Here is a 25,498-nt window from a genome sequence, read left to right as displayed (position 1 = left end):
TCAATGACTGGGTTTGCCTAAGAATGATTTACAAAAAAAAAACTTTGTGATTCACTAATTTATGCATCCGAGCAATCAATATTTTTTAATAAATTTTCCCACAAAGATGGTGAATGTTGGATCACTGTGTTCAATTCAATGAAAATGTGAAAAAGCATATTTTTATACATTAATTGCGTGAATAGATTGACAGGACTACATATTTCTGTAGGATGCTTCAATAGTGAGTAAACAGTAACCATTGAAAGTGGTAATGACATTTTTATCACCGAGAACCACTTGGAGGCAAAGTCTCAGCCAGCATTGTTTGCTGTCCTTTTCAACATACACTACTAGAACAGTGGGAGAGTAACGCTCTTCAGTAAACATCTAATTGAAGCACATTAACTCGGATGCTGTCTGTATATGAGGGAAATAGTGAGGGTGAGTTTCTGAATCCCACAGCAATGTTCAGGAGAGAGAACTACTTTAATATGACCTGATTCTTCATATTGAACACACAGGGGAATGTGGTGACAGGGATACACCCAGGAGAAAGCAGGGATGCAATGTTTTGAAGAATGTGGTTACCTCCGTTTGGCCGGCAGACAGCAGACTATCCTGTTTCTGGAGGATTTTATTCATGCGGTCAAAGAAATCTCCGTTTCCCCTGGCAACCCTGGAAATAGAGACGGATCAGTTCAGTTGCGAAACATTTCACCTTTGTTTACATTTAATTACACGATGTGGCTTCAAAAAAGAGTTTCCCTTCCAGCCGAGAATGAGACGTTTTTTTTTCCTGGTTCTGCTTCACTGTAATCAGTATCACATATATGCTGCAATGTCACCTGGACATCTGGAGTGCTGCTCATTCACACTAATAAGATAAGATGAGCAACACGGAGAAATATTTGACAGGCATCCAGCAAATGACTGTTTTGGGTTGACATGCAATTACTTGAACATAGATAAATGGAGAAGTGGTAAAAAACTGTCAAATTGTCAAGTTTAGGCTGAAACTAAGAGCGATGTTGACATAAGATGAGGAGAAATTAGCATGAAGCTTTTACTTTCAGACAATGATCATGGTTTCAGGAGAAGTTCAACTTCTCTGTTCAATGTGCACACTAATGTGAACAATAATACTTAGTAGCAGTTATATGCTGAATACCACAAATAATGACTAATAACAAGGAATAATAATTCAACCACATCATTATAAAAGACAAGGTAACACTTTATTTTGATAGTAGACATTCTACTAACTATAAGTAACTTTGCAGCTACATGTCAACTAACGGTCATTAGAATATTAGTAGACTGTCTGCTTAATATCTGCTAACACTTTATTTTGTTGGTCCCCCAACAGATATTCTACTGACTACAAGTAACTTGGCAACTACAAGTCAACTTATTCTCCTAACCCGAATCCTAACACCTAACCCTAACCTAACAGTCTACTGACAGTCTACTACAGCCTACTAATATTCTAATGAGAGTTAGTTGACATGTAGTTGAAAAGTTACTTATAGTTTGTAGAATGTCTAAAGTGGACTATCGAAATAAAGTGTAACCAAAGAGGATTTGCTATAAAAATAAGCACATGGAAAAAGTAGCATGTGGTTGATTTCAAGCGATTTCAAGATATGGAGGTCACATTGTATCTCAATTCATTGGGCGTCCCAGAAATTCAAAACTTTCAAGAGAAAACTGTATCACACCTATTTTCTACTGTTTAAAATGTCTAGGTAGCCTATTTTTTAAACTTGCAAGATGACATGCTTCTATTTCTCACTTTATTTTAACTTGATTATACATACAGGTTGAAATAAAAAAGGAAATAAATTATTGTATGAAATCCACAGGGAATATTTGCAATAGGAAAACTATGAAATACAATTACATAGAAAAATAGGCCTTTCATTAATGATGATGAATTTCCTGTTTAAGCCCCGCCCACATCCAGTTCTATCTGAATACAGAAAAAGATTATTTTATTGTTGCAATAGATCAACACACTCATAGCTAGTTACGTCAATGGCAAATTTGTATGAATTTATATGATAATCTCATGTTTTCATTAAAGATGGGATTGACCTTCATGCTTACTTTTTTTCTAAAAATTGTTTTCGTGCGACTCACATAATACGAATTCATAAGAAATTGCCACGAATTGTTTCCTCATGAGATCCGGTTGCAAAAGACACTTGAACAAATACTGTATTTTCTGCACACCCCCAATTGCTATACCTTTGCTGGTTTGTTCTCACAAGGCGACTTAACCTAGATCAAACAGCTTCTTCAGATACATTTCTCTGATGAACATTGCTTTGATGCTCCACATGTCAACTACTACCAAACCAGCACTAACCACCCCAGTGCAGAATGGAAATGAATTTCAGCAAGGCAAGTAATCCGTTACTTTACACATCTAAAATAAGGGGATCAGAAACCAGATGTGTCTCAACCAAGCGAAACAAACAAACATGCTGGGAAACACTGACAGAGGATTTCAGAACTTGTTGTGGACCTTGTTGATCGAGTTTATCTACAGAACGCCTGCGCTCACAGGGGATTGAGGTGACAGGCCTCCCCATCCCTCTGACAAGCCTGAAAATCAACAGCTTGAAACGCGTCCCTGAGAAATGGCCTCCATGGAGATAAGAAGATGATGGACATTTTCCGCCCTCATTAGAGTCACTGCCGCATGCATTGCTTAAACATCGTCAATGCAACAAGTATACAATCATGTCTTTCCGCTTCTGATCAAGACTCTTACACCCTGTCCGACTTCATTTATATTATCAGTAGGCGATCCGGCGAGGGCGAGGGGGGGAGGAGGGAGGTGGAGGGGGGTTTGTGCAACTCCCACAAAGCAGGGTGAACTCTTGAACCCCTGCCACTTGCTAATTTTCCAGCTCCGGTCGTCATGGTGATGATAGCCGTTCAATGCGGGATTGGTTGGCAGAGCACAGTACCTAGGGAATATCGTCCATCTCTCCTGCTCTGCCCTGCCTGACTTCAGTAGAGTGTGGAGGAATGAGCGGGGAATGCATTAGTATGGCCATACAGCTGTCAGACAGAACAGACCCCCTCGGTGAGCTCCAGCCCTCCCGTCTCTCATTATTTATCCAGGCCATAGCACTCCAGACCATTTCTTTATCAACAGCATCACAGCAGGTGAGCATTTAGATACCTGCACCCCTAGATATCCAACAGAGCGCTCCTGGGATTCCCTCAGGAAGATGAATTAGGGATGACACCTTGAGTCTGCATACATCCATAAAAATATGTACTTTATGAGGCCGCACATTAACTCATTGTCTGATAAATCTAAGGCTGTCTAGACAGTTTTGTTCTTACTCGTGAGAAATAAAAAAGAGTTTTAATCCCTCAGTTGTCCTCATAGACGGCAGTGAGTTAAAAAAAAAAGTGCAAAGGTGCTGCATGTGATTTTAGTTATTTTGTTAACTTCCATAATTTTGTTGATTTCAAGAACGCACCCTTTCTCCAAAACCCTACTTTCCAAAAAAATGTCAGCAAATCACAAGGTGTCAAGGTTTGGCTGGTCAGCATGGACCCAAATGGCCAGTCACATTATAATTTTTGTTTTAATCACTCCCATTCATAAGCAAGCAAATACTCGAAACGGCTAATGCAAGCTCATGTGAATTTCGCTGCAATCAAGTTTGCGTTCGAGATTGGAGAACTCTGACCTGCAAATTCGTATCGTGTGAAGATGTAACCAATAGAGAAATTGATACATCACGATGTGACCTCGTAGCTGAATTAGAAGAATAAACTTTAAAGCTGCAGGTTTGCAGTGTTGCATGAAAGTGCAAGAGTCAATTGTATATTTTTACATTTTGTATTTATTATTATTTATTAGATACTGAAATATGTTTTTAAAAAGGATACCACATAAAGATGTTGCATTGTTGTAAGTGTCTGAATGCGGTATGAGACCCTGCTGGTATATATTGTAACTATGCCATGGTGACACCAGTGAGGTGTTTGCATACTTATCACAGACGAAGTGATTAGATGCAATATTTGTCAAATACACAGAGATTTCAGATGTTTTCATAGAGCAACACTTTTCATTCAGTACTTTATGAACTGATTAATACAGCGCCATATGTACAAGAATAGCGTTTAACATAAGCCTATACAATTTATATAACATAAAAGTGGGTATATATACTTTTTATATACTGTAGTTTTATTTTGAAAAATATGACGTAATATAACATTAAAGATGCTGTAGGTAACTTTTGTAAAAACATTTTTTTTACATATTTGTTAAAACTGTCATTATGTCCTGACAGTAGAATATGAGACAAATAATCTGTGAAAAAATCAAGTTCCTCTGGCTCCTCCCAGTGGTCATATTGCCATTTGCAGAAATACACCGCTCCAGGTCATAAACAACCAATCAGAGCCAGGAGGAATGTCTTAGTAGTGTCAATCACGCTCGTCTACGCGCTGTTCACACCCATCTCTTGCACAGTGCGAGCGCGTACCGTCGTTCAAACTCAAGATTGCCGGTGTGCTGCAGCTGTGCTAATGGCGGAGAAACAACCTAAAATGCCAATTTCTCGAGTGGCACCTGCTAATAAAACAAAGAGGTTAAAGGAAAAAGACCGATGACGATAAACAAGCGAAAAGAAAGAATTAAACAGAGCCCATTGACTCGGTGTCAAAAATCTAGCAGCATAACATGTAGATAAAATGTCACGCACTGTGCTAAGCAACAGTTAAAACCTGCTAATTCACTGGCTTGTCATGTTGCTGAAATAATGTACTAGCAAACCTTATCTAGCATTACATATCGCTAGAATAATTACTTACATACTGTAACGTTAGTTACCGTTATATTAACGTTATCTTACTAGCTATTTATAACTTATAGATAGAGTGCAACGTTATAAAGTTACATGTATTGCAAAATACTTAATGATTTGAGGACCAAGTTTGTAGTCAAAGTATGGGCAGGCCATAGTCAATGTAAAGCATATTGTTGATGTTTCGTCCCTATTAGTGAATGTGCCATAACTGTTTATCCGCGTCATCGGTGGCCCTGCATACTAGCCTGCGCGTTCACGGCAGGCTCCGCTGTGGGGGAGGAGCTGTGGAGGGAGGGCTGTAGCGCAGCAGAGAGCAAAGGGGTAGGACCTGTAAGTTGTGCTTGTTCAAATGTTCGGGCTAAGTCAACGTTTTCTCAAAACTACCTACTGCAACTTTAAGGTTATATGAAAAGAGTTTTTACTGTTATAAGAGCAAATTTGTGAGCATCAGCTGAGAAGGTGTCAGAATAAACACGAAACACAAGTGATTGTTGTTATTGGTGAATCCGGCCAATCGTGAAACAGCTGTGTCGTCATCAGATCTTGCACAGACGCTCTGGAGAAGCTGCGTAGAATGAGCCAGCCGGCTGCTCTCAAATTGCTCTTGCATCTTTGATGATTGCACTAAGCTATATCACATTCTCACAACCATGTATTGTCAAAATTCATACAAACGTTTCTTTGCAACTGGTGAATAACACCATTTCAACGCCAATTTTTACCCGCATTTGACGCTTTGAACCCTGGCTAACATGCTACGGGTGTCCCACAGATGCAGCGAGCCTATGCAGCGCTGTCAAAAGCAATACGTGCATGAAAGTACTATTAGAAAAGCGATTTCAATCATCATACAGTAACCAGTAACCATCATACAGTAACACCCCCCCCCCCCCCTTCAGTTGGGTAAATATGTAAATCCATATAAACACGTAAAACATCCCATCTCTGTTTTTCAGAGGCTGCTTCTTTCACTATTTTTAGCTGTTTACAGAGCCTAGTACTGTCATAGCGACAGGTAGCGATATTTATTTAAGTGATATCTGTCAGGTAGTGAGGACATTTTATGTGTGGTATTCAAAAAACATTGCTTATAGTACATTTAAGTTGACTGTTTCTCAGATTTCTCTCCTGGGAAAAGACCCTAGTCATCTCCTCTAGAGTTTCAGAAGAGATTTCCAAAGTGTCAAAACTGTGCCAAGATATCAAAGTTTTCCATCAAAAGCCAAATATTCTAATATAAACTCTTGAAGACCCCCTGTGGCGAAAATAAAGTTTTTAATGTTGTTTATGTCTTTGTGGTGTTTTGAATATACCTTAAGACAAACCATTTGCAAATTCATAAGCCAACACCATTGTTGAGTATTTTCTCCTTAAAACTCCAGTGAACCAAAGACAAAAACACAGTTTGAAATGGCTGGTATTTCTTACATCACAAACTACTTTGTAACCAATCGTGTCAATGTGCCGACGGGCTTTAGCATATCATCATTACTATGCTGCGAAGTAGGGGAGTCTCAAGAGAAGCCAGGTTATCCCGGTATATTTTTCTGTTGAAATGAAAAATTGTGTACATTTAGCAATAGAGCGGGTGATACTGATTTTTAGAAGGCAGCTCTCTGAGATGACGAATGGGAACATGGTTTGTTTAACATTAGCAACACATTACTAGCTGTTTGATAACGTAGTCAAGCAAAAAGCAAATCATATTAATTACCGTAATGTGTCCGACATTGTAGAGAGCGATACATAAAACACGCATTACCATTCTGATGCATCGACTTGTATACCAGCCTGTATAACTCTTCCACTTTTCCTTCTGACAGATCCTGGTGCAAACATATGTCACTGAATTAAACCAATATTTCCACTGTCTACAGTAAAGTTTAGCGAGAGAATCTCTGAGCTGGTGTGAGTGAATGGAGGCGGGGCTAATTTGAATATTCATGAATCCATGTATACTAAATGAAGAAAGGGAGTAGAGTTACATTCAAACTATTTTAATGCATCATTTTTTTTCCACAGGAACAAAATGTTTAAATATGTCATTTTGGTGTTTAAAAATGAGTTTTAAGGGATACAATTATTTACGACCGTGGGACTTTAACAAACAATTCAGTATTTCAAATTATTTGGGCTGTATTATCTGAATTCATTTTATAGCTATATGTAACATAGGCCAACTAGTTAGTAAGAGCTGTGCGGGTAAACCTTACTCCCCTGTCCTCAAGAGGCGCAATTGTGACTGATGGTAGAAGCTGCGATTTTTAGAGTCCTTCTTAGCGTGCTCTCCTCCCATAGGCGTTTTGAATCACGTTTGGAGCGGTGCGAGTAGAACCAGAGAGATTACATTGGTGCCGTGACCCGGCTGGGGGGTGAGTGTAATGGTGGCCAGCTAGTAAGAGCTGCGCGGGTAAACCTCACTTCCCTGGCCTCAAGAGGCGCACTAACAACTGACACTGTGGCTGCGGTCTTTAAGACCGAGACACACCAAGTCGACGGTCAGCCATCAGGCAACATAAGCCCATTTTTGAGCATTCGGTCAGCTTAGTTTGTTCTAGTCGGATGCCGTCTGGGCTTTTCTGGGCCGATTCAGATTGTTGAATCAGCATCGGGCCGTCGGTGAAAGAGAGAACTCTAATTGGCTGTCCAGTTTAGAGAACAAATCAATGCACGAGAATAAAAGCGAAAGTGATGATAGCGAGCAAAGAAGTCAAGATGGTACAGACAGAAGGCTGTTATAATTGTATGTCATCTTAACTGAGCTTTCGAATGCATGACTATTTTCATAATAACATGAGCCCAGCTTTTTGGCGCAGCTTTTTGGCCGAGACCAACCAACGAGAGGTGACAGCACAGTCGGCTTTGGTTGTCACTAGTTCTTTGATGTTGGGTTGGTGAGTCCTGGGCTTGTTAGCGCATTTGCCTCCCATGCCAGAAACGGCAGTTCGAATCCCCCTCAGAGCAGTGTGAGTAGAACTGGAGGGGTTAACATTAATTACGGGACCCAAATAGGAGTGAGGTTTAGAGGGTTGAGTGTAATAGAGGCCAGTTAGTAAGAGCTGTGCGAGTAAACCTCACTCCCCTGGCCTCAAGTGGCGCATTAGCGACTGACGCTAGCGGGTGCGGTCTTTAGCTGTTAGAGCACCCGCCTCCCTTGCCGGAAATCCCGGTTTGAATCTCACTCGGAGCGGTGCGAGTATAACCGGTGGGGTTACATATACTCTTACTGTATGTCAACAACTACCTCATTTGTTACTATTTTTATTTCTCCTGAGGCATTTTAAGAGAAACATCTGAGAACATCTCAGCAACCTCTGAGCTATAATATAAGGCCAATAACCAATAAACTTACAGCTTAAAAGTCAAGAACACTTTTGTGTCTGTGCCTGGTTCTGATCTCCAATCAAAGCTTTTAAACCTTCCTGTGTTGTTATTACTTGAAAAGTGATTGCATGGGAGGCATGGATTATTACAACTTCTGTGATTTATACGGATGCAAGTCACACACACACACACACACACACACACACACACACACACACACACACACACACACACACACACACACACACACACACACACACACACACACACACACACACACACACATAGGCACACAGCTTATTTGGCCGTCCACATTCATGTTGCTAGGAAACAGAGTTTTCCATGAAGCTTTTCATTATTTTAGCGATATTGTTTATTTTCATTATTCAGACTTCAATGGTTGTATCGGAGAACAAAAAATGAAAAAAGTATATTATATACTGACATATCACATATGAATGTAGAAGCTTCCCTTCATGGGACAAAAAATACAGCTAGGCACTTAATCAGCTGAATGGCCAGCTAAATTAAATGTTAAGTATGCAATAATCATTCTTTGGTTAGTGAGACATTTAGAGACAAATCATTTTGCAGAGTTCATGCAGAAAATAAAAGTAATGCTCACCCACACAACAGGAAATAAAAATCTGGATGGAGCTCATTACCTCTGATTCCATCCGGGCCCTTCAGGTCATACTGCATGTGATTACACTAATTTCTAATGCTGCCGCCAATCAGCCGTATTCCTCATATTTTCCACAGTGTGCTGAGGGCGCATCATAATACAAGATCTTTTTCTTAACCAGGTCATTTGGATGTCTGTCACAACTATATGAAAGTTACACATTCAAGCTCCTGCTGTTGTGTTTCTCACAACCAAGTGATTACTGTATATCAAGTAAACAACGAACATTCTCATTCTTGATTAAGAATGAAAAAATTTTAATCTAATTTAACATTGTTGTTTAGTTTTTGTAGTTTGTCATGTTCCAGACTGTCATTTCTCAATTTATTTGAGCAAACACGAAGGACATACTTATATAGAAGCACATGTGACACAGAAAAACATGTAACACATATGCAATGATGTGATTCAATCGAAAGGTTGTGGTGGAGAAACCCTCCACCTCTTCCTCCTTTTAAAGTGAAGACAAATTGCCCTCTCAGTGTTTTAGTGTGAGCTGCGGTCTGCGGTCAGCTTAACAATGCAAAATAAAATTTGCTGTAATTATCAGCTCACATTAGTGTGCTCGATTAGATACTACCAAGACAAAAAGGTATTACAAACTGTCTGATATAACCAATATAACCACCTTTTATTCAACCTCAATTATATTGTGTTAAGCATCCATTTTGTTTTTCTGGTGTTGCTAATAGGATGTACGGTACCAAAGTCCTTTTAGGCAAGTCATGCCACTCGGCCGCCATCTTGGTAATGCCTCCGGGCAGCCCCAATGACTTTGCCCCAAAATAAGGTTTAAAACGCCTTTTCCCCCACAGGTTATACTTTTACTACGCATCGCAAGGGTTCACGACACTAACTTCATTTACGTCTCTATCCAGAATGCCAGTGTTGTGCCGAGCACTTAAACAAATGCTCAGTGTCATCAAGAGTTTTATCACTGTGTACAGTACAATATTTTGAATTATTATTTTCTTGTATCTTGTTCTTCTTGTGTCTCACTTTTTCTTTGCTTTGAGTGTGTACCCCTGATAGGGACAGAATTTTTTGTAATCTCATTGTATAACGTATGTTAACGTCCCAAACCTCAGCTGTGCGCATACGTCAGTGGAACCAGACGATAGGCTTAAATGTTTCCCGGCTTGACAGTTAAAAGCAGATGATTGGCTTTCCAGCGGGAGGGGCGGGACATATGCATACAACCGCCATCTTTGGCGTTACGGGTTTTCCTATATTGTGTTGAGGATTGAGGAAGTGGCATGTCTCCATATAAACTGTCTCTGACGGTACTTAACCATAGTTTTTAATTATCTAAAAAATTATCTAAATTATGTCAAACTATTTATTTATTTATTTTACAATTTGTATGATGGTGATGACCTACCATGTCTTTTACACACAAAATATAAGCATAATTAAAAAATCTATAAATAATGATGGTAACACTTCAGGTTAGGGTCCAATTCTCACTATTAATTTATTAGCATGTATATTATTAGGATATTGGCTGTTATTAGTACTTATAAAGTACATATTAATGCCTTATTCTGTATGAGCATATTCTACATCCCTTATTCCTATTCAACACCTAAACTTAACAGCTACCCGACAACTATTAATAAGCAGTAATTAGAAGTTTATTGAGGCAAAAGTGCTAGTTAATAGTTAGTTAATAGTAAGAATTGGACCCTAATCTAAAGTGGGACCATAATGACAAAAGGTAACAATACAGCTCTGAAACCTTATAAAAGAGGTGTCACTTTTTAAATAATTCGTAATGATGTAGCAATATAAAAGATCTCTCGAGAATCTGTGCCTGACATTTGGATCTCATTACTCGTAATCGCTTTTCAAACGTTTCCACAGATCAGTAGATCTTAAACCGGCTGTAATCAGGGTCACCAGTGATGTGAATAAGGAAGGGACGCTCTGCACAGCTTTGGATCATTTGCATAATATTAATGAGTGAGTATCTGGGTTACAGGTACTACTTCTCTTTGGCGCTAATGAAGGAGACAAACAGCTTCCTGAAAGCCTAATGATGGCAGTCATACAGCCCGAGGCAAATCACTACACACTACGCAGTCTCATAGGATGCAGACTGAATCCTGTCTAGTCCAGCCCCTAGTTAACAATGGATGGTCTGTGTTTATTGATTACTGCTATTTACATCTGGCCACCAATGACAGCAATCACCCTTGCATATGGTATAAATAACATTAGCAAAGAATGGTACATCAAATGAAGTGCCAAACAATAATTTAGTTCAGTTCTGCACGTAACAGGTGTTTTTCCCCCTCCTAGACAGAAGAGGTGCAGTCATTAAAAATAAAGCAGCTCATATTTTAGGAGCAGCTCTGATAAATAGACATGTTTGGTTGCTATAGAAACCTCAAGGTTCATATGCCCATCATTACATTTGGCTTTAAAATCAGTCGAAAAGGAAATGAAAACAAGACAGACGGAGAGGACGATGAAAAACAATCAATTTTGTTTGCCTACAGCAGTGAACCCATTCACCACATGCATGTCTTTGGACATGACTTTGATCATATAGTAGTTAATGGTCATGTGACCCAAGACACAAGAAGTCATGTGCATGCTCAAAGTGATGTCTTTACGGATGTTTAGAGCAGTAAATATGTCCAGATAGGGTAGAAAAACATGTTCTGTTCTTGTAGCAATGGTGGAGAAGCGCTGGAAAACATTTTAGTCGTATCACATTTATAGCCTCTGGTTTCTTTGCCTTTTCGTAAAGTTCAAACTGACTTGCATTATTGTTCTTTTCTAACCACAGAGACCAAACCCCTTTTATCTTTGCTGCCTGGAAATTGCCTTAAAAAACCCTGGCCTAAATGGGAAAAAAGGCCTAGGGATACCGCTTTTAGACAGAAAGGTAATTGTTGCATGATCCGCACAAAGGCCTTCTTGTACTGAATTGTTAACACCGATAAAATTGAAATGTGATAGAGCAAGGCGTCGAGATTGAGTCATTCTAAAAGCATGAATGTACTATAAACGTAGTAGGCGTTCAAGAGCTAACTGAGTCACTGGCCTCTTCAGGGACATCAGACATCCCATCATCTGTTAAGATCTGAGGGAAGTTAATAGATCAATACAAAACTCTAAACATTCATAACATTGAAGCGATAGCCTCCGTTTGTTATTGTGTTGTATTAATCTATTCTGTATCACTCTAAAAAATAATGTTGTTAAAGCGACCATGAAATTGAACTTTATGGGTGCAATTTCTTACCCGTATTTTTGAGACCGTTTGGGATAGGACATATTGAAGTGCTCATCCTTTTTTTACTCGTCTTTAGTTCAGAAACCTGGTAAATCCACACTTGACAGGCTAATCATGGATGAAAACCACAATGACATTTTCAAAATGAATAAACTACAGCCGCTTCCTCTAATTGGAATAACTAATTGGTGGTTGGGAAAGGAAATTAATCAACAAACCATGATCTGCTGCTGTTTCTAGTTAAAGGCAGATAGTAATTATAAAATGTGCACACTACTGTTCAAAAGTCTGGGGTAAGTTACTTGTTGGGTAAGTTATATACTATATATATATATATATATATATATATGTATATATATTATTCTTTATGAAGCTGGAACTATATATTGTAAAAAGCACACACTCTAAAAAATGCGGGGTTGAACTTTGGGTCAAATATGGACAAACTCCAAACTTTCTCCATATTTGACCCAAAATTGGGTTAAAACAACCCAGCATTATTTAGAGTACAATACATAAAAAAACAAATTGAAGTGATTTCATGGTTATTTGGATTAGAACTAGTCTCTTCTTTAGAAATTATATATATTTATATATAAAGGTTTTAAAAGCCTTTTCGTTTTTAACGGGAGCTTTAATTTTTAAGAATGTGCTCTCATGGTACAGACTCACCTGTGTACGACGGTGCCAGAGCGGCGTGCGAGCGTCGGGGGACTCCCTTCAGTGCTGGTGCTGGCCGGTGGCTCCCTCCTGGTCCTCAGGGACTGGCTCCTCTGCACCTGCCTGAGCACACTGCTCTTCAGATCCAGCAGTGTCGACATACTCGTTCACTGTTTGCAAAAAATATCACACACTGCATCAGCTACGCCGTAGGAGAGGAGGAAAGGTGACAGAATGAAGGGACGTGTGGGGCCATTATCAGAGAGCACTCCTCAGAAAGGCGGTAGCGGGCGAAACAATTAACCCAGTGTCCACCTCTCAGGCCGACCATTGGCTGTGCTCGCAACAGGCACGATGAGTAATTACAGGCATCATCCCTCCTTCTCGTAATCCAGTTATGAACACGCTTTGCATAGGGCACATGCGGCTGCTGTCCAGTGTTAATTGACGTACGTGTCAGGCACATTTGTCTTCAGCCACAGAAAGCGGTCATCTGTGTGAGAAGCGAAGCCTGCAATTACTCTCAATGTCAGGACGGCGGCAAATGTTTCACCCGTCAGCTCAGATGTGGTGCAGATGGAGATTGTGAGAGTTCGGCAGAGGCTCTTAATACGGTTATGACTGGAACAACAGGCTTAAACTCTAGGCCCTTAACCTGAGGAGTCTTTAGAGGTGAGAACAGCTACTTTTGGGTACAGACTCACTGGGTATATGATTCACTAGTGAGCCACATTCAGTCACATCTTTGGGAAAAGCAACAGCTCTATTCAGAGAAAGAATCTAGGGGGGCGGGGGTTAGCGTAAGAGACTGGCAAAATGAGTGAAGGAGAATAATTTTGATTGATATGTCACATGCAGATGTACAAATAGTTCTTTCAGCTCATGACAGTTTGCCTTTGTCAAATCTCTAAATGTTACGAGGAGGAGTTCTGAAGCCCACTGTCATATCAGTTGTTTTCTATGCAATGACTCTATGTTTACTTGGAGATCTAGTGTGTCCCGGGTGCATTCATAATACTACCATCGGCAGGTTTTTGGAGTAAAAGGTATATATTTTTCTGAAGATTTTGCATTTTAAATCACCGTAGACTAGTTTGGACCAGTTTATATTGCAACATACATCCTGGTTGTTGCATTCCAGCTTGACCAAGTCTTGGATACAATCAGCCAAAACAGCATGAATGTTCCTCAAAACTTGTACTTGTGAAGAAGATGCAACAAACTGTTAATTTATGCTGGTTACAAGTTTAGCTAGTTCAGGCCATTTACAGGGTTGTTTTGAACTGAACCCAGCAGAGGAAAAAAACATCTTAGCCTAAGGATTTACAATCCTGCTTCTGGTGGACCACCTTCCTGCAGATTCCTTTCCAGATTCCAGATTAATTGGGGCTGGAGCTAAACTTTGCAGGATAGTGGCCCTCCAGTAGCAGGATCGGACAACCCTGTCTTAGCTGGTTGCTGGACTTAGCTGGGCGCTAAAGGATTCTGCAGACTGCAGCCACTAGCGTCATTCGTTAGCATGCCTCTTGAGGCCAGGGAATTGAGGTTTACATATACAGCTCTTACTAGCCTACGTCCGTTAAGGCCCCGATATATTTCAAGCGAAATCGAAGAACGAACTGATGTGACGTGATTTCGGACTAAATCAGGCCGAGACAAAGTTATTTTGGGAGTTCGAAATAGCTTGCCAAAGCGAACTTTTCTAAACAGCTTCGTGCTACCATTGGTCCATGGCGATTACATAATAGGTAGGTGTTCACGGAACGTTCTCTGCCTTCTTTCACGTGGGAATCTTTTCTGGTTAATTTGGCCTGTGCAGTTGGTCAAGGTCAGACGTCCGTGATTGAAAACCTGAACACACTGGAGAGCTGCTTTACAGTTGAAAATTAAGTTGTACTTCCGATTAAACGAAACACTGACACTGTTTTTCATGTTTAATATGGTAAAGCTGCTTGATTTTAAGCTATCTATTGTATAAAGTGATATATAAATAAGCGTGGCGTTACTTTACTGGAGTGCCGTAAAGCTTGTGCAAACGTCCACATAGCTATGATCAGATACTTTTCTTATGCAAAATTATTATATAATTTTGTTGCGTTTTTTTTATTGAGAGGAAAGCACATATTTACATATTCATCTAACCTTTGCTCTCAGCAGTGTGGGTGGAGTCAGATGTTCGATAACAGTATATCGCTGGTCACACCCCTAAACCTCACTCCCATCCAAGTTACGGCACCAAATGTAACCAGTCCTACTAGACCCACTCCTAGCATGATTCAAACCGGGGTCTCTAGCATGGGACGTCTGACAAATGAAAATAATGTCTTCTAAAACTGGCTTAAATTATCGAGCATGTTTGAAAGCCTCTGACAGGATGGAATTATAGTATACATCATACACAACATGATTTTCTGTGAAATATGTCAACTCAAATCTGCAAATTGGCTCTGACTTTTGGCAATTAGCGATTAGCAATAAGCGTATAGTGTTATAGTGTATTCCAGCCTTTGGTCGGGGTTAAGATCATGTCTGGTTTCTCTCAGCTTGATTAATCCAGCAATACATGAGAGGATGGGTTTGCTTTTTACCTTCCTTTAATCTGACCAGACGTGCATTGAGAAATGTCAAAAGATGGGCCAAAGCAAAGCAGTCTATCTGAGTCTCAGCACCTTACTCGACTCCCTCCACAAAGCATATTCCACCAGTCGCTGTGCTGGAATCGAGCTAAATGCGCATTGAAGGGCACTGCAGTGCATTCACCTGAATTCTCAGCTCTTACTGGTGACAATTAGCACTAGGCCACTGAGCAGCTTCTTCCCAGGTGAACACATTTCAATTACGCACTCCGCCACCTGAATTGAATGTCACTCCGTCGCAGTCATCAGCTCCCATGAAAGGCGAGAACTGACATGCTACCAAACACAAGATAACAGCTGCCAAGGGAGCGTTGCCATAGCCGGGAGCAGGAACATCGGCTCCTTCTCACCAGGTCATCCCTGCTGTCCGTTGCAAAGGCTCTTGGGCCACGTGAATGACACCACTGCTCTATAGAGACGGTAAGCCTGGCAGTCAAAGGCTTCTCGGCTGGGGACGGAGGGGTCTCTATGGTAACGGTTGAGCAAGAGGAGCCGACAAAGCAGGTACACAGGATTCAACAAAAGCTGCACAAATCACGCTCTTCTTTTGCTTATATCAACTTTTGTTGGGGCATTTAAGCTAACAACAGTGACCAGAGGATTGTGAGAAAGATTCAACATCATCTTCTATTTCTAAACTCGCAAGTAAAAGTTAAGAGCGCCACCAGCAGATACGCAATATTGCTGATATGCTTTTCTCCTCAGCTTCAGGTTTATCGATTTCAATTTCTCCAATTGCTACCAAATTGTTTTATGATTTCATAATCTTCTTTTACATAGATTCCCACTCTCATTTATATATGAAGGCTGAACAGCTGCTTTTTCATATGGATTTTCATTCTCATTCATAGAGATGAGTTAACCTTCTGATCTTTGTCAAGTGAAATGAGGCAGGGCTGCTGTATAATGCTGACACACAAGCCTCACCAGTGCCTATTCCTCAACCTCCAATTATTTGTGGCAAATTCTTTCTGACAAGATATGGCATCTGAGGAAGACCTTTCAGACCACAATGAAGTTTTCCAGGTGAGTATGTATCTGTTTTATGTGAGATGCGATCCTCCATTAGCTATACGTCACCAAATAGACCATGTTGTATGATTCTGGCATCATCGGATAGTAAATTAAGTTTTGTATTGCATTACTTTCAAGCTATTTCAACATAAATCGTATGTGCTGGGAAACTCTGCATGCTCTTTGACACTATTTCCTATTTATGCTATTGCTCTCTGCCCAGTAATCCACCAGGAACACTGTTTTCATAATTTATGATGGCAGGCCCTGTGATTGGCATCGACACAATCACTGCTCTCTTCTCAAACAATGAATGAATAAGCACTGGATAAGCACTGAGAGACGGCCCATAACTGTGTCTCCAGTATTTCATAAATTGAAGAAATGTCAAGTGCCCTTCTCATTATGAAGCTCTGGATAGTGGGATAAAAGGTTACCTGTAAGAGTGACAATTTTTTTTACTTCAATAATGAAATGATATACAAATATATTAATTTAACCTGCCTATAGCCAGAAAATAATCCAATCAAACCAGACCCACAATTCTTTCCCAAAACTTGTCATCTTTATTGGTTGTGTGGGTGTGGAACACCCTAAGCTTTTCTTATATTTTCAACCCACTTTGTATTGTAATGTTTACTCGTTCTCTGTGTTACCTGGACCAAGACATTTAGGATTATTTGAAGCAAAAGTCTGGAGGCAATCTCCCCATCACACTACTATTGGATATGATTGGTTTATGTGATAAATCCCGCCTCTTGTTTTCATGCACGTTTGCGAATCGGTCTGAATAAACGAAATGATGGCGTTAAAGGAAAGACTAATTAAAAAGTAAGTAAACAACTCAGCCACTTAGATATCACCGCTTTTCTGTCGCGTCAAAATCAAACTTGAAATGGCCTGAAAACATGATGACTGTGGGTTTTTTTATTGAGCAATCAGTTTGGGAAAATTAAAGGTACATCTTCGTGTCTGTGACAGACAATGTTTACCGAGCTACATGATTGATGAAAATAAGTTGACTATTAAAAAGAACAGCTGAACATCAGTTCACAAATAAAATATATTGTTTAAATTGTTACTGCCTTTAGTTATTATTTTGGAATAAATATAAAAATGTGTAAAATCAAGGTAACACTTTATTTTGATAGTCCACTTTAGACATTCAACTAACTATAAGTAACTTTGCAGCTAGATGTCAACTAACTGTCAGTAGAGTATTAGTAGAGTGTCTGCTTAATATCTGCTAACACTTTATTTTGTTGGTCTCCCAACAGATATTCTACTGACAATAAGTCAACTTGTTCTCCTAACCCGAACCCTAACACTTAACCATAACCTAACAGTCTACTGACAGTCTACTACAGTCTACTAATACTCTAATGACAGTTAGTTGACATGTAGTTGAAAAGTTACTTATAGTTAGTAGAATGTCTTAAGTGACTATCGAAATAAAGTGTAACCAAAATCAATAACTTAATGAGATTCATACTTGGTTTATTTGAACAGGAAAAAGTGACAACATAAAGTGTAACTGGGACATGAATTTGCATTTGATTTATAAAAAAAGATAACTGTGAGGACTTTGCCTCCTCATTTCAGAACACTACTGCACGCCATTGAAACAATTATTACAATACTTTCCACAAAATGTCTTTTAGCAGAGGCCTGTTCACATAAAAAGACTTTAGACAGAGGTAGATTTCTAAATTGCTTCTGTATAATATAAGTAAAAAAGAACATATTTCTGATTTGATGTGAATGACTTGGTACTTACTAGTTACTACTATTCCTAGGCTGTGGGGGGTCCTAAGACAAAAAATGGTTATGAAACACTAATACAGGGCAGGTAACACATGGGAGGAACCGAGGCACATATCATTAGAATCTAGGAGTCGATAAGACCGATAATCCTCCAGGGTGGGATAAAGGTGTATGGGGCCATCAGGGATCTATGCCAGCTTATTCCCCACTAGGCCATTTTCACAGAGCCAATCTGCAGTGTTGATCAACGTTAACGTCAAGCCTAGTATCGCAGAGACGTTTCACAATTGGGATCGATCCCACTCGAAGACCCATTGGTCTCTCTGAAATGAAACTAAATAAGAATAGTTATAGTTCTGTGTCTGTCTAAGATGCATTTGAGATGTTTACAGGCATTTACACACACCATGTGATGAAACAAATCAGATAGACGTCCAGTGACACAATCTTTTACTCTGAGTGTGTTGTGTAATAGGATGCCAAACAATGACAGCTAGTGAAACATTCGCCCTGTTCCAAAACCTACTGAGCTACTTCGTGGCCTACATAGCAACTTGCCTCAAAGGCAGCATCCTATAATCATCATGGCACCTCAAATGATTTTAAAAACTCTCCACATAAGCCAAGCACTCACTACAAGACAGAAAATGTCTCCCTGCGGGCACTAAAAGACTCCTGTCAAGGTGGTGTGCACACACAATACTAGTGATCGCTGACTAGGTGCGTAAATTGCGAGATTGTTCTTCTCCCTGATCCTTAAATACATTTGCTTGCATAGAAACGGGATGGCTGATTCTTGACAATTTGTCAACAACAACATGCAGTCATCTCACAAGTCAGCTTAGTAGATGAACTTCAGTGGATAGCGTGCACTACGATCTGTGACTTCTTGCTGCAAACCAGTCATCAGCTTATATCAATCAAAATCTTTGAGTCCTGTACTGTGTTTTAGCTATAGGCAGCAACACAAATAGCGCTCTATATAGAAGACATGACGCACACAATTGATTTCAATAGAGTTTGACATTGTTGCTGAGGTAACACTGCAATATTCTTAAGCATACATAATGGAAAGGACTGAAATTTTTAGTAATATATTACAGAATGTTTTTTTTTTTAGTACACATTTAATTTTTATTTATTTGTAATGGAACCATTTGTCCAATTGACTTAAAAAAATGGCATGCAGTGTCTTTGTCCAAGTGGCCATCATTTTCTATGACGATAATTACATATTTGGCCGCCATTGGCAAATCAAATAGAAAGTTCAGTCATAAAACTCTAGATGGCGCAGGCTAATAGATCCTCAGCACAGGTGATTGGTTCCTGCTGAATCAGTAGCCAATGAACTCACTGCTCAACCTTCAAATACTGGGTCAGCATTTGGTGTCGCAGTACAGCATGCTTTCAGAAACCTTCCCCAGCTCCACCTGTATATATCTGCTATGGGTAATTCATGTACGCTATATTGTGCAGCATGTCTTACTTGCTCACAGCAGCGTGGCGTGTATGTATTGGCAGTAGCAAGTCCCGTACTTGCTCTTCAGCAGCAGCAGCAATAACAGCAACAACAATAAGCTACAGCAGCAGCAGCAGCGTAGCAGATCTATTCCGCCAAGACCAAACATATCCACATTGTTGTTATTTTTTACTGAATTATTTTATTAAAAAAGTAGCCGAAGGATCCACACAATGCTGCACTGAAATTTGGACAAAACAAGGCATCTTAGGAAGCAGCTTAATTTTTGAAAAAGAGCAATTTAACTGATTTTTTTTTATTACTTTTTTGAATGTACTTTTGAGTACGTTCTACATTGTATGTACCTTACACCATTGTTCTACTTTTTGTCTACTGCTCTTTGCATACTGAAAATAACAGAAGTAAGATGATGGTTCAGTTTCTGGGGAATTTTTCCTCCCATTGTCAGTAAATCTAGACAAAAAAAACCCAGAACTCTTGTTAAGTGATATAGTGTTTGTCTTCTAAATGGATAGTTCACCCAACAATGTAAATTTCTGTAATCATTATCTCTCACCCTCATGTCATTGCAGATCCGTATGACTCTTTCTTCAGTAGAGCAAAAAGTTTGACAATGGCTGTTAAGCTCCATAACAAAAAAGGATCTATATTCCCAGGCTTCTACAACCATATGATACGTTTGTGGTTCTTTGGTTCAACTCACTGACTTTTCAGTGAATAATGCCTTAAATTTCAGTTTGTTCATCACACAACACTTTACATGGCTAGAATACAAGAATGATGCATTGTATGGTGCGTTTTGGGACCTTATCAGGAATTATCACCATGGATCTCATCATAATGAAGTGAAGATTCTGCAACAATTATAGATTTGGAATGAGATGAGAGTGAATAAATGATGACAAATTTCTTTTTGGGGTGAACTATTACAATTTATACAAATACAGAAATGTTCCAGTTGTCAGGCTGTGTAGTCCACTTCATAATATCATTGGAAATGTACCTTGTGATGCTTATTTCATGTGACAGAATAAAACAATAATATTACAGATTTATTTTGACATTTACGGTCATGGTTTTAACAGGCCACTGTTAGAATAAGAGTGAAACACATTTAAGTACACAAATCAACGGCAAATTTCAAGCGGCCTTTTTAAATTAGGCATAAATCTGTCACTCTACTAAAATGGAGCAGCTGATTATTGGGTAAAATAAAGGGTAAATGATGACGAGCCAGAAATGGATGGACATTTGCAAGCCAACAGCTCTAATAAAATACAATTTAACTTCAAATCAAAGGAGCTCTTAAGCTCCAAAACAAAAACTGACAGCAGCACATTAAAATAGATAGTTGCTGCAAGAAATGTAAAACAATTCCTCTTGTCTTTCTCTAGCTATACTGAGATGTTCACAGCAACTCACAGAAAGACAGATGAGAGAATGGAGTGCTGTCTTTCACCTGTGGCAGGAAGCTCTGCTCACACGTCTGCTCAAGCCCCCATTAAGAACAGCCCAGATTTAAACTGTCAATCAGAGACCAAAGGGAAGTCTGCAGAGCTTTCACGTTAAATTACACTGGGACAATGCTTCTCTATGGAAAAAGAAAGAAGTATTTTCCATCTTGATACTTCAATCTTGTATACGATATTTCTGAATTCTCAACCATTTATTAAGTGATGTTTACAATGAATACAAGAGATAAACATTTTTAATAAAATCACAGAAAATGTACATTTTATAAACTGCACTTCATCTAACTATCTTAGTCCATTTTGCCATTTAATTCTAAAGCTTTTTTTTTGCATTGAACTGAAAAGTTTTTGTACCATGTTTAAATAAATATACTAGACTTGATTTATAATTTGCTTCTTGGATTGTCAACCTTATCTTCTGTCTATATGTGTTGTTGTCTTGGAAACTAACTCCCTTGTGCACCATTGCTCCATCAACACATTACGGGGGGTGGGGGGTAAAATAAAATGTTCGCATTTGGATGAAAATACTTATAGGCATTCTAAGTTATCCAGACACACGTCTTTCAACGATACCTGCATTATTTCTACTTTTGGTTGCTACACCCCACACACATTTTACATATCTGATTTGGGCTTTTTTTTTTTTTTTTTTTTGTGTGTGTGTGGGGCTGTTTTATAATTAATTATAATTTACAATATGGGCAATTGAATGTGATATGGAACAACACTTAATTATGTACATTACACCATGATTCTACTTTTTGTCTACTGCTCTTTTTATACTGAATATAACAGAAGCAAGATGATGGTTCAGTTTCTGGGCAACTACTTTGCCACCTATAACATCTGTTGAAACATAGCCACAGGTGTTCAACTACTATAAGGCATAAACACAGATCTGAAAGAATCGGAAAAAAAGGTAGCAACATTAAATCAAATGCTTAGAAATTTTAAGCAATTCTTTAATGTAACTAAAACGCAATTCAACCCCACAATAAGCCATTATGCAGACTAAAATACAAATATATTGCGATTTAGTTAAACAGAAATCCTGCAACGAGGGAGGTAGCCTAAAAAGCAAGACTAAACAATACACTGACTTATACTCACAGTCACAGAAAATATATTAAGCTAGTAATATTTCCCGCTCATGCTTATTAGACTATAATTCTCCGTGTTAAATTGATGAATATAATTCAGGCAGCACAATGCACATATAAATCCATTTAAATGCGAGCATCTCACCTGTGGATTTCTCATTCACTGCTGAGCGATGCGCGCGCGACTGTTTCCGTGCGTCTCAGACTTTCTTCTCCCATCGAAATCTACGCAACTGGTTGGTGGTATATCCCTTTAAGACGGGAGATGTCAACTAACCAATAAAGGTTAATTTGTCCTCATCTGATGAAAGTAAAACGTTTTAATTTATCCGAGACGTTTCCGTCTGCTCTCGCGCACCGGTATACTCCATATATGGTAAAGGGAAGTGCAAGACCACTTTGCATGCCTCGAGCTGTTGCTGAGGGGCTGTCAGCCGCTTTGCCAAGAAAGACCGTGTTTTATACTATTACAGAACAAGAGCATATTTCATTGTTATGGGAAGAGCAGGTACTATAACATGAAATGCATATCAGAGACTTAGATGCAAAACCAAAAACATCAAGTAAAACCTACAGAAAGTGTGAATACAGCAAGTCAGCTGCTTTATATAGAGAATAATAGATTCTCTATAATAGTTGCATGAGTATTGCCTGCCAAACAGATGAATATCACAATTTGGACAGCCTGCAATTTTACAAATCAGCCTAATAATTGACTCTCCCTTAACTGTGGGTTTTGCATGCTGTGCCATTGCATAACTTGGGCAAATTTCACAAAATCTCCATAAAAACTCCAGGCTATTGTTTTCAGAGCTCACAGAAAGAAAGCCACAGCCAAGACTTGGCATTTACGTAGGTCTCCTCTATTTTGTTCCAATTAGACAAACCAGTAGGAGGAGGTGCTACCCTGCAGACAGTTAGATCTGAGACATTTATTAGTATGAGTAAAACAGAAGCGTGGACCCGAGCTTCCAAACAGTGCGGTGACTCATACTGTCACAGCCTTGTGATCATGGACATGTGTGTGAGAATATGATGAAACATGATGTTTTTAGTGCTTGGAGCAAGGGAAGAAAGCAAAGGACATTGAGGATGAAAATTACCTCCACTCTCAGATGTTTTGTTTTGCTTATTCTTTAGTGTTGTCTCCAGACAGATTTTCTTAAATGTGCACATGTGACAGGCTATAGATGGGGTGTTCTTTCAAATTAGCCCACTTTTTGATTAATATATAGGCTGATTTTATTGAGCTGCGGTTATTACTGATCTTTCAACATGGGAAACTATTAGACATAGATTAGTGTCAAAATACCTATTAGACTAGCCAATGTCATGCTCAACAGACAAATCTGGCAAGTCAATTCAGGAAATGAAAACGCATTCTTTGCCAAATGCCAGTTGTTAATTCTGAACGCATCCCTCGGGTCTTTAGTGACCTGGGAAGTCAGTCACTACCCTCCTCCTCATTACGTTTTTTGTCTGGAGCTTAACATTTTAGAAGATAGACTTCAACCTTCTTAGTATTCCTCAATCAATTTACAATATAAGAAGAAAAAAAGTATATAATAGAATGCCTGTTTTCCCATTCATTTATATTTTTTTCTGCACAACAATAATTGAATCTCTGATGACTGAATAGGTGCAATTCACCTTTATTCCACAAGGTGGCAATGTCTGATGCAATGATGAAGTGACGTTTCACTCTTGGGGCCCTATTTTAACATCTAAGCGCATGGTAAAGCACACGGCGCAATTGCAATTAGGGCCGAATCCACTTTTGCTAGTTTAACGACGGGAAATATGGTCGGGGCGCGCAGCGCATGGTCTAAAAAGGTTGTCCCTATTCTCTTAATGAGTAACGGGTGTGTTTTTGGGCATAACGTGAAATAAACTAAAAAGAGTCTCATCTCCCATTCACTTTAAAAAGAATGGGCAGAATTCAGATAGAATGGGATAGAATGGGCAGATTCGCTACGCCTCTCCATAGCGCAAACGGATCTGCTCGTGCTTGAGGTTAAAGCGTGCAAGCAGACCATCGACGGGACTAGCTGGATTCCACCATATCTTTATGTACACAATATTACTCCTTTACATTGTAATAATTTTATTTTTAATATTTGGCTAGTTTGTGGGCTACTTCGTCTGCGAGTCCCTGTCTGTATAAGCAGAGTGCACATGTGTTGTGGACCTGTCTATAGGCGCAGGACATTAAAATGATAACTGCTTCGGGCTGAAATATGCTTTACTTCATTCTTCTGTAATTGTTACTCTAGGAGAGTTTTATTTGAAATCCAAATTATCTGAGCTATATATGCTAACAAAATTCAATTAATAGCTCTTTGCTCTTCCTATGTCAACAATTGTCTATATTATTTCTCATGAATTGTAGGAGAAACATTTGACACACAATTTATATTTATTTTAGACTCTTAAAAATAAAGTTTTCAGAATGAGTCCATGCTCTTGAAAATAAAGGTTATTTATTGGCATTGATGGTTCTGTCAATGTGAAGAACCTTTCCGTTCCACAAAAGTTTCTTTATAGTGGAAAGGATCCATTAGATCTTTTTAAATATTCTTCACACGAAGAAAAAAAAAATCTTTTAAGACGGAAAGATTGGGGAACCAAAAATTGTTCATTGCTCTTTTGGAACCCTTATTTGCTTAGTACAGAGCAAAACAAATTTGGTTCCCCTTAGAAGCTTTCAGTGATAGTTCTTAAACAAAAAATTGTGTGGAGAACATTAAGAACCTTTTTTCCCATTATAAAGAACTTTTTGTGGAATGGAACTGTTATATGGATTTTAAAGGTCTTTTGTGGAACCATGCCAATAAAGATCCTTTATTTTTAAGAGGGTAGCTGAGAAAATAGAACTAATAAAATAGTAATGAATGGATCTCAAAGCTTGTGTACGTGCTCAGGAAAATAATAATAATTCGTTACATTTATATAGCACTTTTCTAGGTACTCAAAGCGCTTTTCACATATGGAAGGGGAAATCTCCTCAACCACCACCAATGTGCAGCATCCACCTGGATGATGTGACGGCAGTCATACTGCGCCAGAACGCCCACCACACACCAGCTTACTGGTGGAGAGGAGACAGTGATGAAGCCAATCAGTATATACGGGGATGATTAGGAGGCCATGATGGACAGAGGCAAATGGGCAAATTTGGCTAGGATGCCGGGGTTACACCCCTACTCTTTTTCCGAAGGACATCCTGGGATTTTTAATGACTACAGAGAGTCAGGACCTCGTTTTAACGTCTCATCCGAAGGACAAAAAGT

General features: G+C 39.1%; 1 protein-coding gene across 3 annotated transcripts in view; it reads right to left on the bottom strand.

Moving 5' to 3' along the window:
• The window catches only part of baiap3 (BAI1 associated protein 3), a 52,195-nt gene extending 29,741 nt beyond the window's left edge, over positions 1-22,454 (bottom strand). The window contains exons 1-3 of one of the 3 annotated variants that reach the window (XM_077213411.1): positions 22,354-22,454; positions 12,752-12,909; positions 571-658 (exon numbers count right to left, since the gene is read on the bottom strand). In XM_077213411.1, the coding sequence (XP_077069526.1) occupies positions 571-658; positions 12,752-12,900 (237 nt within the window). In that variant the 5' untranslated portion in view covers positions 12,901-12,909; positions 22,354-22,454. Of the gene's footprint in view, positions 1-570; positions 659-12,751; positions 13,014-22,353 lie in introns of those variants that run through there. The other 2 variants (XM_077213412.1, XM_077213410.1) reach the window with 2 other exon arrangements.
• Positions 22,455-25,498: the final 3,044 nt, after the last annotated feature.

This window comes from Siphateles boraxobius, unplaced genomic scaffold (assembly GCF_051911475.1).
Source record: "Siphateles boraxobius isolate OS27281-9 unplaced genomic scaffold, OSU_SipBor_1 66, whole genome shotgun sequence".
Taxonomy (NCBI): domain Eukaryota; kingdom Metazoa; phylum Chordata; class Actinopteri; order Cypriniformes; family Leuciscidae; genus Siphateles; species Siphateles boraxobius.
This window is presented reverse-complemented; position numbering and strand designations above follow the sequence as displayed.